Here is a 15,796-nt window from a genome sequence, read left to right as displayed (position 1 = left end):
TCTGCAATGGAGCTAAAGTTGTCTTTTCAAGAATGAATGAATAAGTGAAGACCGACACATGGGACCGATGAACATACACTTCCTGCCCCGGGTCTCTTCTTCTTCTTCGTGGATGTTGCCTTCTTCTTCTTCGCATTTGAGAGTTTACGGCAGTTGGTGTTCTTTATGGTACATTACTGCCATCTTCTGGGGTTTATTAGGTTATTTTATTAATTTGATTTGATTTACTTGATTTAATTCTGTCAAAAACAACATACACATAATACACTTGTGCAGCTGTTCACAAAAAAGCAAAGAAAAGAAGAAAACAAAAACACAAAGACACAGATTCAATAGAACATGAAACCCAGACATGTGTAGACAAAAAGGGAAATAAAATAAAACTATAAATATATTGTAATACAAACAAGACATTATGCATACAATTGAAGCATGACACAAGATAAAAACAGTAAAAGTTAAAATAACTTATTTTCATAGTGGTCCTTTCCTGCCCAACCGGTTTTCACTATGGACTTTAGAAACATGGTCTTCACCAAGTAATAAAGGTGTGTCTTCGAAAACAGAGTTGGATCTCTACTCCAATTTCACCTCTCTAAGTACAATTTCTAAATTTACCTTATACATGAATATTGCCCAATGACACATCAACTTGTCCTGTCAACGTAGTATTTTATACTACTTCCTGCTAAACAAATTGAAAGTGAATTTCCTTTCCTTGGATTACAATTTATTTAGTCAATAATTTTCATTGGCTTGACTTCAGACATTCTGTTGCCTGTTTATTGTGATGTTGTGACACTTAAACTACATTCTAGGATATATTTTTGCTTTCATTGGCACCATTGGTCATATCTCAAAAATGTGGTATAACCTGCCCAAGACTGTGGGAGTGGCAATCATGGTATCCTCTTTAAGGGTGTGAAAACTTTGGAGGTGATTATCTCCTTCGATGTGCGGTTCCTGTCTGGTTCTACCTCAAACATCAACTGACCATCTTCTGTCTTTCACATTGTCAGTGATATATTACTGCAGCTGTCAACCGTATTATCATACAGGCTATAGTGTTTGTTTGTTTTTTCGTCTTCATCCTTCATCCAGACAGGAAATCTATATAATACTTGCATGTGTCTGCCTGGAGCTGCCCAGCAGGTGAAAAAAACCCAACACATTACTAACTCAATATATTTAAAGTCATTGCATTGTGTGTTCATCTGGCTAAAACAATAGTTCAACTTGTATACTGCTGAACAAATGACATACTACTGTTATACATCTATTGGACCTCACAGACCGAATTAGAAAATGTGAGGAGGGAGGTGTCGAAGACATTTTAAAGCCTTTAATCTTTTCATATGTAGTTGACAAGTGACCATTTTTTGTACCCATTTCCTTGTCAAGTGCTACAGTAGTTACATGTTTGAGTGCTGTAGAACTGTGCATCCTTTTGGGCTTGTGACCCATTAAAATAAAATAAAAAATAGTGATTTTGTCCCAGTTTCATTTAAATTGCTTTTAGAGGTCTGAACAGGTGAAATTATCCAGTAACATGAGCTGCAGCTGGTTGCAGAACATCAACAATAAACATGTAATATGCACCAATATGGTATCATAACCTCCACAAGAATGGGTTAGTTCCACTTATTATTGAGAAATCTGACAAAAATATTCAATTGTCTTTATGATGACTTATGTACAACTTAAATTCTGATCAACTTCAGAAAACAGAGAACCATTCAGCCAAATTGAGCTTTTATTGTCGTTTGCAATTGTCAAGATGAGTTAGGTGGCATGGCAACTAAATGTTTCCATGAGAACCTGTAACTCTCAAACACCAAGGAATAACATATCAGGAATTCAAGGGATTTTAAATACATCTTCAAGGTACAAAAACTGCTGCTTATGCGTGACTGTCTGTTCACATCATACATGGAAACAAGCAGTTCTCAATGAGCTAGTGGGGATATTATATGATTTTAGGACAGGAGTAATTTCTGTGAAAATGACTACTTGACGTAGCTGATGTTGTAGTTTTATGTAGATTAGAGAGCTGAAGTGGTTTTGTTAAGCCGAAACGAAGAGGTTTAATGGCGAGGTTGATGTGTAAAATGGAATTCAACTAACAGGAACTCTGTTGCGGTCATTGCGCAGTCAGCGACGTCGTAGCTTATACGTTTTGTGTTTTTAATTATGCCATGGATAAGGTATCTAAATACTAAGGTGGTCATAATTATGCGATCTGCTTATCAAATAAATCCCACATTCAAGTAAGAAAAGGAGAAATAATCATTATAATTATGAAAAACGCACGTATAACTACGTCGGAAAATGTACGCCTTTATTCTGAAGGTGGGGAGACGGAAGTGGTAGTTGAATTATTACTAACTTCACACTTCTGTCCCTCTGTCTAAAATCGATAAGTGATTGGCTTTTTTGATGGTTAAGATTTTGCGGGTCTAGTAACGTGCTCACAGAAGGTAAGCACACAACTATGTTAAGTGGACTGAAATATAAACTGGAATATTTTCCATCAAGTGTCGTCAACGGTAAACGTTAGTTAGCTTTGTAACGTTAGACGCTGTTACAGCGAAGCCTTTGTCTCGGCGCTAACTAACGTTAGGTGATGTTGACGGCTAACCGTTAACTGTGGCTAACGTTAGCTGTTCTGTGGTCTGTACCTGTCCACACTGAGTGACAGGTACGTGGACAGCCGCTGCTCTGTGTGCTAGCTTACTGCTGATGTGCGCACACTGGACTGTAGTCCGTGCGCAGCTAGTTAGATGACATTAAGGAGAGCGGTTAACATTTGTGGTCAGTCAAACCTCCAGACACGCAATCATCATTGGTGTCTGTTGATAGAAATGTCTTTCAAGGTGATGACAGTCAGCTAGTGTGGTTGTCACCATTTTATAATCAGAAAATAAGGAACATAAAACCTACGAGGAGACGAGAGGGTCTGTGGAAAAACACCCTTGAATTGGTTATTCTGTTATTTCCATCTGAGAGGAGAATATATTAAAATGTAACGCGCGTGTCTAGTTGTCTGAAGTAAAGCATTTAATGAGGGTTCAAAGTTTATGTGGGGTAACATGAAATTACATCATGCAGGACGTGGGTATCTCCCATCCCAATGGCCCTGCTGCCACTACATATAATGTGAGCATTTAAAATGCTACATTCTGTGACTTACAATGACTTAAAGTTTTCTATCATCTTGACAAATGTTGTCACGTTTCTTCCCTTTTTAAAGAACTTCATGTAAAAGTGAAGCTGTAAAACATAAACGGGTCAATGAAAAGTACAATCCAGAGATAGAAACATTCAGCTCCAAACTGCCTTTTTGTTAATGGAAGACATTTTGACATGCCCAGTTAGAAATGCTCAGATGTTATATATTATAAAATGAATGATGGCTGAATTCTATTTAGCTGCTTCACTTTCAGGGTCATTGAAGTGCTCATGAGGACACTTGAATAGAACACAGTCATTGTTAATGTTATCAGTAACACCTGTCCTTTTCCTACCACAACAAATCGAAATGTGTCCTAAGAAAAACCATGTTAGTCATTTACACTTGCTCAGTTATTCAACAGTTTGACCACAAGTAAATATTGATTTACTACCCATCTGTACGTAATGTCACCCGGTTTCTGACTTCTAGCAAACACTGCAGCAATTTAAGTAGGTGAGAGACGTGCTGGCAGCTCTAGCTATAGTTACAAAATAACATCTGTAGTCATGTTTTTACAATAAAATTAGTTTTTATTATATAACTAGGAACAATGCTTTGTGAGTAATCATTAAGGAATGGCACTTTTCTGTATTATGTGGCATGGGTTACAGCAGGCGTAACTGACTGCTGCAGAGCTGTGTCCCTCATTGAGATTATTCTCTACAGTTTATACACTGTTTTCTATACTGTTGCAAAGCTGAGTATGTAATGTGTATAGCTCTAATGTAAGATGTTCCCCATGTAGTTATACTTGTTTTACTGGCTCTTTACCTCAGGGGTTCGTCATGGCCTTGAAAAGGAGAAGGGCGACATCCCCCTCTAGCAGTGTGAGTGGAGGAGATTTTGACGATAGCCAGACTTCATCGTTAGTGTCTTCAATTGGGAGAAAGAGGAGAAGGACCTCAAACATTCCAACTGTGGATCCTGTAATTTTTACAAATTTCAGCTATTGTTTTCTCTTTTAACACACTGTCAGATTTATTCTACCTACACAGATTGAGTTGTTGACATGGGAGAGGATGTGGATATTTTTCAGTGTTTTAATCCTTTCCTTGCAGATTGCTGTATGTCATGAACTGTACAACACAATCAGAGATTACAAGGATGACCAGGGCAGGATGTTGTGTGAGCTGTTCATCCGAGCCCCCAAACGAAGGTGAGGAAAGGGATGAGTGGTCGTTAGATATGTGCATATAATTACTGAAATTCCTTTAATATCAGTCAAAGGATTTCACACAAACATTAGAGGCAGAACATTTACAGGTCCCCACTTCTTACAGGAATCAACCGGACTATTACCACGTGGTGTCTCAGCCTATTGACATGATGAAAATCCAGCAGAAATTAAAGATGGAGGAGTATGATGATGTTGAACAACTCACCAGTGACTTTCAACTGTTATTCAACAATGCAAAAACATATTACAAGGTAAAAAAAATGCATCTGTGGGGAGTAAATGAAATGATATCTATGCATGGCTCTGGCTGTGCACCTACATGAATATGGATTGCTTGTGTCTATCTAGTCTGACAGCCCTGAGTACAGGGCAGCCTGTAAACTGTGGGACCTTTACCTGCGAACCAAGAATGAATTTGTTCAGCGAGGGGAATATGATGAGGATGATGAAGACGGCTACGATGCACAAGACAATCCCGGAGGGTCCACTGAGGATGAGGTGACATTCATTACTCATAACACACATTTATTATGACTCTTTATTCAGTGCATACTGTTCATAACATTAATCTTTAGGTTAGAATCCATATTACTAATCTGTTGAATCAATTCACAGTATCTTACTCAATATGTCTTTTGATAGTGTTTTAAAAACGTTATACTCACAACACAGATTTACCTAGGGATGAGGTGGTTTGGTATATATCATTTGAAGAATTTTTAGCATGTTGCTGCATTCTTTAGCATAGTAATGAATAAATAATGTACTTATTTAAAGTATGACCTCTTTCTATTACGCAGACTTACCATACCGTTGGGACAGTGCTCATATTAATATTTCCCAACTATGTTAACAACTATGTTGTCTTGTAAATACATGCTTTTTAATGTTTTTAACGAGCTGCATTGCTTATTATGTTTTATATACCTCATCTCACACCATTGACAGATTTCAATTTTCAGTTGTTTTCAGGAAAACAGTATGTCATAATATTGTATAATATAAACGGTATCTAATACTTATTGCTGTAGATTTGTTATAATGTAGTTATTTTTAGTTTGAATGTGTATACAGTATACTGTATATCAGTATTTCCTGTTTGACCACTTGTGTGTGACAGAGTGTACCTACCTGCTTGAAAGAAGTCCTTGAGCAGCTCCTTGACGCTGTGGTGTCTTACACTGAGCCCACTGGCCGTCTGGTCAGCGAGCTCTTCCAGAAGCTTCCCTCCAAAATGGTATGAGCACCGTCAGAATGACTTAACACATTATCTGTAAAATGAGTGACTTGACTTTGATGTGTAGTTTGCCCTTTTCATTTAGCAATACCCAGATTATTATGCCATCATTAAGGAACCAATAGACTTGAAAATCATCGCTCAAAAGATTCAGGTATGCTGTTACACCTCCTACACTAAAGGACCAGTGTGAAGGATCTAGTGGCCTCTAGTGGTGAGGTTGCATATTGTAACCACCTGACTACTGCACCCCTCACCCCTCCCTTCAGGTGTGTTCACTGCCACTTCAACGTAAAAACTTGGAAGGCGCTCTCTAGAGCCAGTGTATTGTAGAAACATGGCAATGCAACATGGCCGGCTACGGAGCCTTCCACGGGGAAGAGGACCCCCTCCCTATGTAGATATGAAGGGCTCATTCTAAGCTAGTTAGATTCAGGTGACACTAATGAAAACACAGTTATGAATATTATATTCCATTTCTGCCAATAGATCCCCTTAAATCCTACACACTGGTCCATTAAATATGCATTATTGTTTGTATTATTTACAGCATTATGTTGATAAAATGTCCAACAAATGTATCTGCTTTTAGTTGGGCCACTACAGGAGTGTCAGTGCCATGGCTAAAGATATAGATTTGCTGGTCAAGAATGCCAAAACTTACAATGAGCCTGGATCACAAGTGTTTAAGGTGAGTGTGTAATTGAGGATATGATACATGTGGGATGTCATTAGCAATGTTTGACATACACACCTAAGACCTACTCGTGTTTTCCAGGATGCAAACACCATCAAAAAGGTTTTTGCACAAAAGAAGTCTGAGATGGAACATGGAGAACCAATCAAGTCCAGCATTCGAATCAGGTAAATAGAAGACAACACGGGAAGAATATGGAATAAAGCCATGTTAACGTTTGATTTTAACTTCCTCTTCTCTCTATCAGGAATAGAAGGTCTGCCCAGGGAGACCGCCTCTCAGCTATCACCATGGCTCTTCAGTACGAAAGTGATGAGGAAGGCATACTCTCTGGTACACCTTCATCTCATCACCTTAAGTTCTTCAAACATGCATCCTCTGGGCATTGATGAAGATGCTTTGTACAATGAATTGTTGTAATTGATAATGTGTCATTATTTATTTATCTCTTCCTGTATCCCCCAGGTTCTGTGCACTATGATGAGGGGGAGTCTGAGGCAGAGAGTATGACCTCTAACATGGACATGAGTAATCCCATCTTCCAGCTCTACGAGGCTGTGCGAGGTGCCAGGAACAGCCAAGGCCAGCTGATCTCTGAGCCTTTCCTGCAGCTGCCCTCCAGGAAGGACTACCCCGACTACTTCCACCAGATCAACCAACCCATCTGCCTCCATCAGATCAAGTATGACAGAACTAGCACAGATCTAACTCATATGTCTGTCTCCACAAAAACAAGTTAATACTCAACAACATTTTTTTCTCCATCATTAGTGGTGTCACCACCTGAATTCAGCACCGATTTAATATGTTTTGACATACTTTTTGACATCAAGGTGCATTTAAAAAAAAATGGAAAGTATTCAGTATTGATTTGGGGCTTTAAACCAAATTTAAGTTTGATATTTTCAAATAATGTGAAAAAAAAGCATGTTTTTATTGTCATTATTTGATATTTTTGCTTAGTTTGCATGTGAATGTAGATCTGTTCATCAAGTGAATTTTAGCTTTTACCTTTTAAAATGTTCTTCGAATTAAAATGTATTACAAAATAAATCAGGTGTTTTTATCAGCTAGATTGAAGTGTCTCAAAAGTTGCTGTGAATTTAGTGTCAGATAACACATCTACCAGAAAAAAATAAATATCTTATATCAAGTAGTTTGTTCAATAAATGTGTTATACTTGTTTTTCTATGCATGGAAAATGTTAGTGGCAATAATATAGAGATTTGCCTTTTTATACAAACTTTGCAAGCAGAAAATCAAACTTTAAAAAAATCACTTAAAGCGAAACCCATTCTGCTTCTGCTTCATTTTTTTCTAATTTGTTCATGTTTTCATCATTAATTTGTTTTATTTTGTTTCACCAACATTCTCTCTTTTTATTTTCTACCCCTACGGCATCACACACACTCACTGTACAGTACAGTATTTCTGTGCCCTCCTTCCCAAATGTGAGAGCCCGTAATTCCCCACAGGAACAAGATGAAGAACAACGAATATGAGAGCGTTGAGCACATTGACTCCGATCTGACGCTGATGTTTGAGAATGCCAAACGCTACAATGTTCCTCACTCGTCCATCTACAAGCGTGCTCTCAAACTCCAACACATTCAACAGGTCAGTCCCAATGTACGCGTGTAGGAGTTGTACATGTGTTGGATTTTTTCTGTTCTTGAAAACCAAAGATTCCGATCATGAAAGTTTTACATTTTTGTCAACTTTGTGGTATTTTTAAGAGGCATTATAACCAAATATTACCTGTTATCTGTCTAGATGAAGAGAAAGGAGCTTTTACAGAGAGATGATGACGATGGAGACAGCATGCTCTCCTCTGCCACGTCCGACACCAGTAGCACAAAAAGAAAGAGGTTTACACTGTGTCACATTTTACTTGCTCAACTCTATGTAGGTATTTTGTTTTTTGGTGCCAGTTGTTGGTGACAGTTGACTCGCATTTTATTTCCAGTCACAAGAAGAACACAAAGAAAAACCGAATGAAAGTTCTCTTTGCTGCGGTGGCTGAGGCTCGAGAAGCCGGCACTGGTCGGAGACTGTGCGACCTCTTCATGGTCAAGCCCTCGAAGAAGGACTATCCCGACTACTACAAGGTCATCCTGGAACCAATGGACCTCAGGACCATCGAGCACAACATCCGCTCAGACAAGTACATGACTGAAGATGCAATGGTGGAGGACATGAAGCTGATGTTCCGCAATGCTCGACACTACAATGAAGAAGGCTCCCAGGTAAGATCTGTTTGGTATTTGTATCTGCCTTTCATTGATGCTTTTTAAGTATTCTAATTTCTTGTTCCTTAGTGTTTCTTAGACCTTTCAAAGTGGATAGATAGACTAAGTTGGAAATCTGAATGTTGACAAAAGTTAAAAATAACTGTAAGGAACCAGGAGCTCCTAATGATGAGCTTCTTTGTTGCCGTCAAGGTCTACAATGATGCTGACATCCTAGAGAAGATTATGAAAGACAGACGCAGAGATCTTGGGCCGGCGACAGATGATGATGACATGATGTCCCCAAAGTTGAAAATAAGTACGTCACTTAGGCAGCCAGATTTACTTTACTTGACTGGATCAAATCCAAGCAATATGTGTCAGTTTGTTAGCTATCAAGCAGCGGGAAGATTGGTTGTCATTAACACACATACACGTTATTTGATTGCAGGAAAGAACAGCATTACTCTGAAGAAGTCCAAGTACTTAACACCCTTACAGCAGAAGCTGAATGAGCTTTATGAGGCCGTAAAGAACTACACAGATAAGCGGGGCCGTCGCCTCAGCACAATCTTCCTGCGGCTGCCGTCTCGTGCCGAGCTGCCGGATTACTACATCGCCATCAAGAAGCCTGTGGACATGGAGAAGATCAAGAGCCACATGTTGGCTAATAAGTACCAGGATGTGGACGCACTGGTGGAGGACTTGGTGCTCATGTTCAACAATGCCTGTACTTACAATGAGCCCGAGTCTCTCATCTACCGTGACGCTCTCGTGCTGCACAGGGTGCTGCTAGAGACAAGGCGTGACCTGGAGGGAGGAGATGACGCCCATGTGCCTGATGTGCCCCGCCTCATCCAGGAACTCATCCGCAGCCTCTTTGTCTCCGTGCTCGGTCACCAAGACGATGAGGGCCGTTGCTACAGTGATTCACTCGCTGAGATTCCTGCCCTGGATCCGGCAAATCCTGACAAGCCACGACTCAATTTTGAGATTATCAGGACTAATGTAGATCAAGGGCGTTATAAGAGGCTGGATGTGTTCCAGGACCACATGTTTGAAGTGCTGGAAAAGGCCAGACGATTGAACAGGTGAGGTACTGTTGACCATCCTGTACAAAATCAAATCATTTGTCTAATCATCTTTTTATGCTTTGATGTTGTAGGATTATTGTAAGAGAACCAAAAGTTGTGTTACACCATATGTTCATTATAGGACAGATTCTGAGATCTTTGAAGATGCTGTGGAGCTGCAGCAGTTCTTCATCCGGATCAGAGACGAGCTGTGTAAGAATGGAGAGATTTTGATGTCTCCTGCTCTCAGTTATACCTCCAAACATCTGCATAGTGATGTGGAAAAGGAGAAGAAAGAGAAGCTTCCCAAGGAGTTTGAGGAGGACAAAATCAAGAGGGAAGAGGAAAAAAGGGGTATTCTTTAAATATACATTACAGCTCACAGTGCATAGAAGCTCTATCATGCATTGTGTCATGCATATACTGTGGCATTGTTTTACTGAGTCAGTTGTGAATTTCCAGAAGCTGAGAAGAGAGAGGACTCTGTTGGAGGATCATGGCAGTCTAACCTGCAACGCACATACAGTCAGGACTGCAGCTTCAAAGACAGTATGTACCACGTGGGAGACTATGTATACGTGGAGCCAGCAGAGCCAAACCTCCAGCCTCATATAATCTACATTGAGCGCCTTTGGCAAGACGATACAGGTCAGTCTTATTACTGCACTAATCAGACAATAATTAGTATTTTTGTTACTTACAGTATTTTTTGTACTGAGACCAGTTCTAATTCATTCAGTTTTTTTCCACCTCTAATGAATGCAGGTGAGAAGTGGCTGTACGGCTGCTGGTTCTACAGGCCAAATGAAACATTTCATCTCGCCACAAGGAAGTTCTTGCAGAAGGAAGTTTTTAAGAGTGACTATTACAACAAAGCTCCTGTCAGCAAGATTCTGGGCAAATGTGTGGTCATGTTTGTGAAGGTAAATGCTTTTTTTACCCTATACATTTGCTAGGTATAGGTTTTGTTTTTGAGCATTGGCTGTTTGAATGTGTGTTGGGTGTTGACCGAGTATTTATGGTGTGTGGTATTCAAGGAGTACTTCAAACTTCATCCAGAAGGCTTCAGAGCCGAGGATGTCTATGTCTGTGAGTCGCGCTACTCTGCCAAGTCCAAGTCCTTCAAGAAGATCAAGATGTGGGCCATGCCCTTGAGCTCTGTTCGGTTTGCTCCCAGAGAGGTCCCCCTACCTGTCGTCCGTGTGGCATCCATGTTTGCCCCCAAACAAGAGGAGAAACCACCAGAGGTGACTGATGAAAGCAAAATGACAGATGGTATTGTAGACAAGGTAAACAAGTTGTTTTTTTCCATAAAAAAATACAGAGACACGGTACATTTAAAATAATGCAGACTACTGTCAGGAAAACAATTTGTCTGCAGGAGAGGGAGGATGTTCCAATGGATATGACCAATGGGGAGCCAGGATGTCAGTACTACGAGCAGCTCTGCTACAACAACCTGTGGCTGAAAGTGGGAGACTGTGTTTACATTGGTTCACATAGACTAGTACGCCACAGAGTGGGCAGGTAAAGTAAATACATTTGGTGGTTATACATGGTTGTGTATGCTCTGTATTGGATGAAAGTATTTAGTTTAAATTTGACAAATGTTGATATCTTGTTTAATTTCTATAAGCATTTTCTTAATAAAAGGGCCTCAGTGCTTTCTTTTCAACTGACCATGGGACACATGTCACCTCCTTCTCGTCAGTCATGGACACAGGAGCTCTATATTGTGGTGCGATTGGAAAATATGGAACACAGCAAGCTTGGCATAATGGCACGATAGCGTGTTGGTAGTGTGTTTGTGAATATACAAAGGTTCTCTGATTTCCACTGTATCTAACACAGCTTATTTCTTATGTTGAACAGGATTGAGAAAATGTGGATGCGAGACGGAGCAGGCTACTTCTTTGGTCCAATCTTCATCCATCCAGAGGAAACGGAGCATGAGCCCACTAAGATGTTCTACAAGAAGGAAGTGTTCCTTAGCAACCTGGAGGAGACTTGTCCTATGACCTGCATCATAGGTACCCTCCTCACTGTACATTGGAAAACACTTTGTTTTCACAAATGCTGCAAGTTTCATGTATGTAGTTGATAGAAATCCTTTAATGCATTCACTGAGTCAGCTGACTTGTTTCACAGGGAAGTGTATAGTGTCGTCCTTCAAAGACTACCTGTCATGTCGGCCAACTGAAGTGCCTGAAGAGAATGTTCTTCTCTGTGAGAGCCGCTACATCGAGAGTGAGAAGCAGATGAAGAAGTTCAAGGGTCTTAAGCGCTTTTCACTTTCTGGGAAGGTGGTTGAGGATGAAATCTACTACTTCAGGTGAAAAACCTTTACATTAAATTAATTAACTGTTAATGCTACCGTTGGCAGCGAGAAAGGATAAAGAACTACAAAATAAACATGCACTGATCCTAAATAGAGAAACATTTTATCCTCCCGTGTATTCTGCATCCAGTCAAATGAAAGAAGAACTTACAGTACGGTAGCCAGTTTGTCCTAAATTAAGGATTCATTTGGGAAAGGTGGATAAATTGCAAAGTATATTTTTGTCTTATTCAGGAAGCTCATAGTGCCCCAGAAGGAGCCATCCCCTCTGCTGGACAAGAAAATCGAGGAACTGGAGGCTAAGTTTGCAGATATGACAGATGAGGAGCTAGAGGATCTTGGGGATGATGATGGCGACATGGGGGACCAGTCTCTTCCTCGGATGCAATCTTCCATGTCTAGTGACATGGATATCATGCCTTACACTCCTCCGCAGGTCAGGGTGGAAGTATTTAATTAAAAAATTTGAATTTTCCTCTAAACTAACAAGTGATAATGTGCCTTGGTTGATGGTTGTGGTTTGGTTGCAGTCCACACCGAAATCCATAAAGGGCCTTTCGAAGAAGGAGGGCTCAAAGCGGAAGATCAACATGAGCGGCTACATCCTGTTCAGCAGTGAGATGCGAGCGGTCATCAAAGCCCAGCACCCAGACTTCTCCTTTGGGGAGCTGAGCCGCCTCGTTGGCACAGAATGGAGGAACCTGGAGAGCTCCAAAAAAGCAGAATATGAAGGTGAGTGGAACTTTAAAAAAAAAAAGTAGTCTTGATCCAGATGTTTGTGTTTCAAGAATTGCAAAGCATATAAAGCTAACACCCTATGCTTGTCTTTATTGTGTCGCAGAGCGAGCAGCTAAAGTGGCGGAGCAGCAGGAGCGTGATAGGGCCCAGCATCAGATGTCCCCTAGAGCAGGTACCCCAGTAGGGGCACTGATGGGGGTGGTGCCTCCCCCAACCCCCATGGGGATGCTAAATCCCAGCATGACGCCTGTGTCAGGTAACCCCTCATAGATGCAGATGGATCCCCGGTGTACACTAGAAGGCTGGAATAAGAAGCTGAACTGCTAGATATATTCACATTTTTAAGCTCCCTAATCACACCCATGTCGGCGTGTTTGTGATGTTGCAGTGTTGTGACTTGATTTTATGTTGCCCCTAACATCATTTGATAAGCCCAAACCTTGACTGTTGTACAGTACTCTTTTATTTTTAAACCTTCCTATCATGGTGGACTCCACATATCTGTATATATTTACAGAACATGAAGTGGAAAGGTTGCTGTACACCATTTGAAGATTGGTACTTACAAATGAATTAATGCTTGACAGTAGTGCATGTGCACCAAGTTGTTTTCATTGTGCATTTTTTCATTTGCGCTGCCTTTATTCCCACTCATATCCATCATAATGATCTGGTGATTAAATGAAAGCATATATACATATATTAACATACTTCTGCATGCTTGGTAGTTAAGTAGTTGATGCATGTTTGACTGATGCATGTTGCTGTCTTGTGTTACTACTGTTCCCTCTTAACAAGGTATGATGGGTGCATATAGTTCAGCTATGATGCCCCTGCAGGGCCACGTTGAAGGCATGGTTAGTATGACTGGCATACCACCACATCACATGGGGGTGCCTGTCTTTCCCCAACATCTCCTGCCCGTTATGCCTGGGTTTCCTGGAATGCCATACTTTGGTAAGAATGCTGTCATAGCCACCCCACCTGCCACGCAGTTGCTTCCTGTCTACCAATCTGACTCGCTGGAGGGGCTACCTGTACCAATAGGCTGAGTTGCTTGAGTTGATGACTAGTCAGTTGAGAGCATATAGCCTCAACTGGGGCTTGGTTGTTTGTCCTGCTCATTATCAGCAGGCTTGTTGGTAATGTGTCATTGAGAGAAATTCAGTGTCTCCAATGAGCAAAACCTGATATTATAATAAAATAAATTCATAATTGGCATTCCTAAGTGTTCTGATGTAGATTACAATGACACTTAGTATTGTAATGTAGTATTTGTAATATAAACCCATATCAATTGGCTCGCTGCACTTTTTGACAGTGTCTTTGTGTTGATTTTCCCCACAGGTGTTCATGCCGTGGGAGGTGGAAGCGGAGCAGGAAACATTCATGGATCCCAGGTAACTTATAAGGCTCTGTATGAAAGTAATCATTGCAAATCATATTTAAGATCAGAGTTTAGATGCATGTTGCTGCTGTTTGCAGCAGCCACAAACATAACATTTAAATGACTAAATTATCAAGTCCACCAAAACAGCCCAGCAAAATGAAGGCCAGGTGGTCCCTTCAAGGGGTACCAGACAGACAACAGTGTAAGAACAAAACAATGCCACCAGAATAGAGAGGTACAGGAAAACGGCAGATGCATAGCGCACTGCATGACATTTAATCTTACCTGACAAAATACAGTAGTAGTGATGTTTAAAAAAAAACCCCAGTAAAATTAAATTTGTATTTTAAAAAAAAAAAAAAAGGGGAAAGGAAAGTAAGGCTCCTTTATTGAGCTCCTTGGTCCCCCCCCCCCCCATAAATCCTGCTATTGCTTGGATGGCAAACCTTGTGCATAAAGCCCTAATCAACAGACCATGTACAACCACTATGTGGCAGTTGCAGATTGGGGCTTTTATTAGATCAAGATATTGATAAAGATGAAATGCTGTGTGAATTCCAATCTGAATCAGAAATAATAGAGTTCTGATATTTTCATCAGATGGGTTTGGTGGGCCCAGGGCAGCAGGCTCCACCACCGTACCCAGGACAAGGCCATATGGGACAACCTGCGCTCCAGCAGCCCTCCACCCCGGTGTTTGTGTCCCCACCAGCCAAGTCTCAGCGGCTGCTCCACTCTGAGGCATACCTCAGATACATTGAGGGCCTTACTGCAGAGTCCTCTACCGTTAGCAAGTGGGACCAAGCTCTCTCAGGTTAATCTTGTTTTTTGATTGCAAGTGATTAAGTCTACATAAAATGATGCTACAGTGGCTAACATAGCTCGGGAGATATGTATTTCTGGGTCTTGCTTATTCAGCTTTTATCAATAAACCCCTGATTTGAACATTAATTCATACAGTAAATTTTAAATTTTGTTGTAATATGTTTCTGATGGTCCTCTTAGGGTGCAAGACATGCAATGACCTTTAAAAGAATATTAACATCATATCAAGTAATCCTAATAGTTTGTTAACAAATGAATGTAAAATGGTGAAAATCTCCAGTCATGTAATTTTAATGTTTTATTTGTGCACTTTCAGTTCAAAAACAAGATGTGCGCCTGACAAAAGAGCAAGAGAGTAGACTACCATCCCACTGGCTGAAGAGTAAGGGGGCCCACAAGACAATGGCAGATGCACTTTGGCGACTCCGTGACCTGATGCTGCGAGACACCCTAAACATCCGTCAGACGCACAACCCGTAGCCCACCCTTATTCTGAGCCTCTGTTCTGAACCTGTGAGACAGGAAGAAGATAAAGCTCACTTAAGTGTTCACTTTGTGTTGTCATTTAAAAAAAAATGTGTTTGTAATCATAACAGCTGCTTTCTATGTTGAAGCTGTTTTTTGTTTTACATTTCAGATATACTGTACCAAGTGCATTATTGTGAATGACTGTCATTCTGTGATGATTGCCTTCATGCTTTCACAATTAAAATGTGAAGTGTTCCATTTGGATGTATTTATGTATTTATTTACTTAGTAAGACCTACTACATGTTTATGAACTGTGATACAATAGCTGTCACTTTCAAATAATGATCACATTAATAATCTTTAATTGGACAATTAAATGATTATTTAATAT

At 40.4% G+C, this 15,796-nt stretch overlaps 1 protein-coding gene across 3 annotated transcripts; it reads left to right on the top strand.

Moving 5' to 3' along the window:
• The first annotated feature begins 4,017 nt into the window (after window positions 1–4,017).
• Window positions 4,018–15,665, top strand: LOC139282504 (protein polybromo-1-like). Of its 3 annotated transcripts, XM_070902255.1 has the most exons (29): window positions 4,018–4,158; window positions 4,291–4,388; window positions 4,513–4,660; window positions 4,758–4,907; window positions 5,530–5,646; window positions 5,732–5,800; window positions 6,239–6,337; window positions 6,425–6,510; window positions 6,591–6,676; window positions 6,809–7,025; window positions 7,819–7,960; window positions 8,117–8,211; window positions 8,310–8,589; window positions 8,785–8,890; window positions 9,023–9,662; window positions 9,787–9,998; window positions 10,107–10,292; window positions 10,410–10,567; window positions 10,682–10,933; window positions 11,026–11,171; window positions 11,517–11,674; window positions 11,793–11,976; window positions 12,217–12,418; window positions 12,513–12,714; window positions 12,824–12,976; window positions 13,519–13,677; window positions 14,068–14,120; window positions 14,711–14,924; window positions 15,252–15,665. In XM_070902255.1, the coding sequence occupies exons 1-29, from the start codon at window positions 4,018–4,020 to the stop codon at window positions 15,413–15,415; spliced, it is 4,917 nt and encodes a 1,638-aa protein (XP_070758356.1). In that variant the 3' UTR covers window positions 15,416–15,665. The 3 variants fall into 3 exon arrangements, with proteins under 3 accessions (XP_070758356.1, XP_070758358.1, XP_070758357.1); XM_070902257.1 differs by lacking the exon at window positions 13,519–13,677 and having other exon boundaries at window positions 12,824–12,892; XM_070902256.1 differs by lacking the exon at window positions 14,068–14,120 and having other exon boundaries at window positions 12,217–12,430; window positions 12,824–12,892; window positions 13,519–13,724.
• Window positions 15,666–15,796: the final 131 nt, after the last annotated feature.

The sequence above is a fragment of the Enoplosus armatus genome, chromosome 3, assembly GCF_043641665.1.
Source record: "Enoplosus armatus isolate fEnoArm2 chromosome 3, fEnoArm2.hap1, whole genome shotgun sequence".
Classification (NCBI taxonomy): Eukaryota; Metazoa; Chordata; class Actinopteri; order Centrarchiformes; family Enoplosidae; genus Enoplosus; species Enoplosus armatus.
Note: the sequence above shows the minus strand (reverse complement) of the source record. Positions and strands in the feature narration are given on the sequence as shown.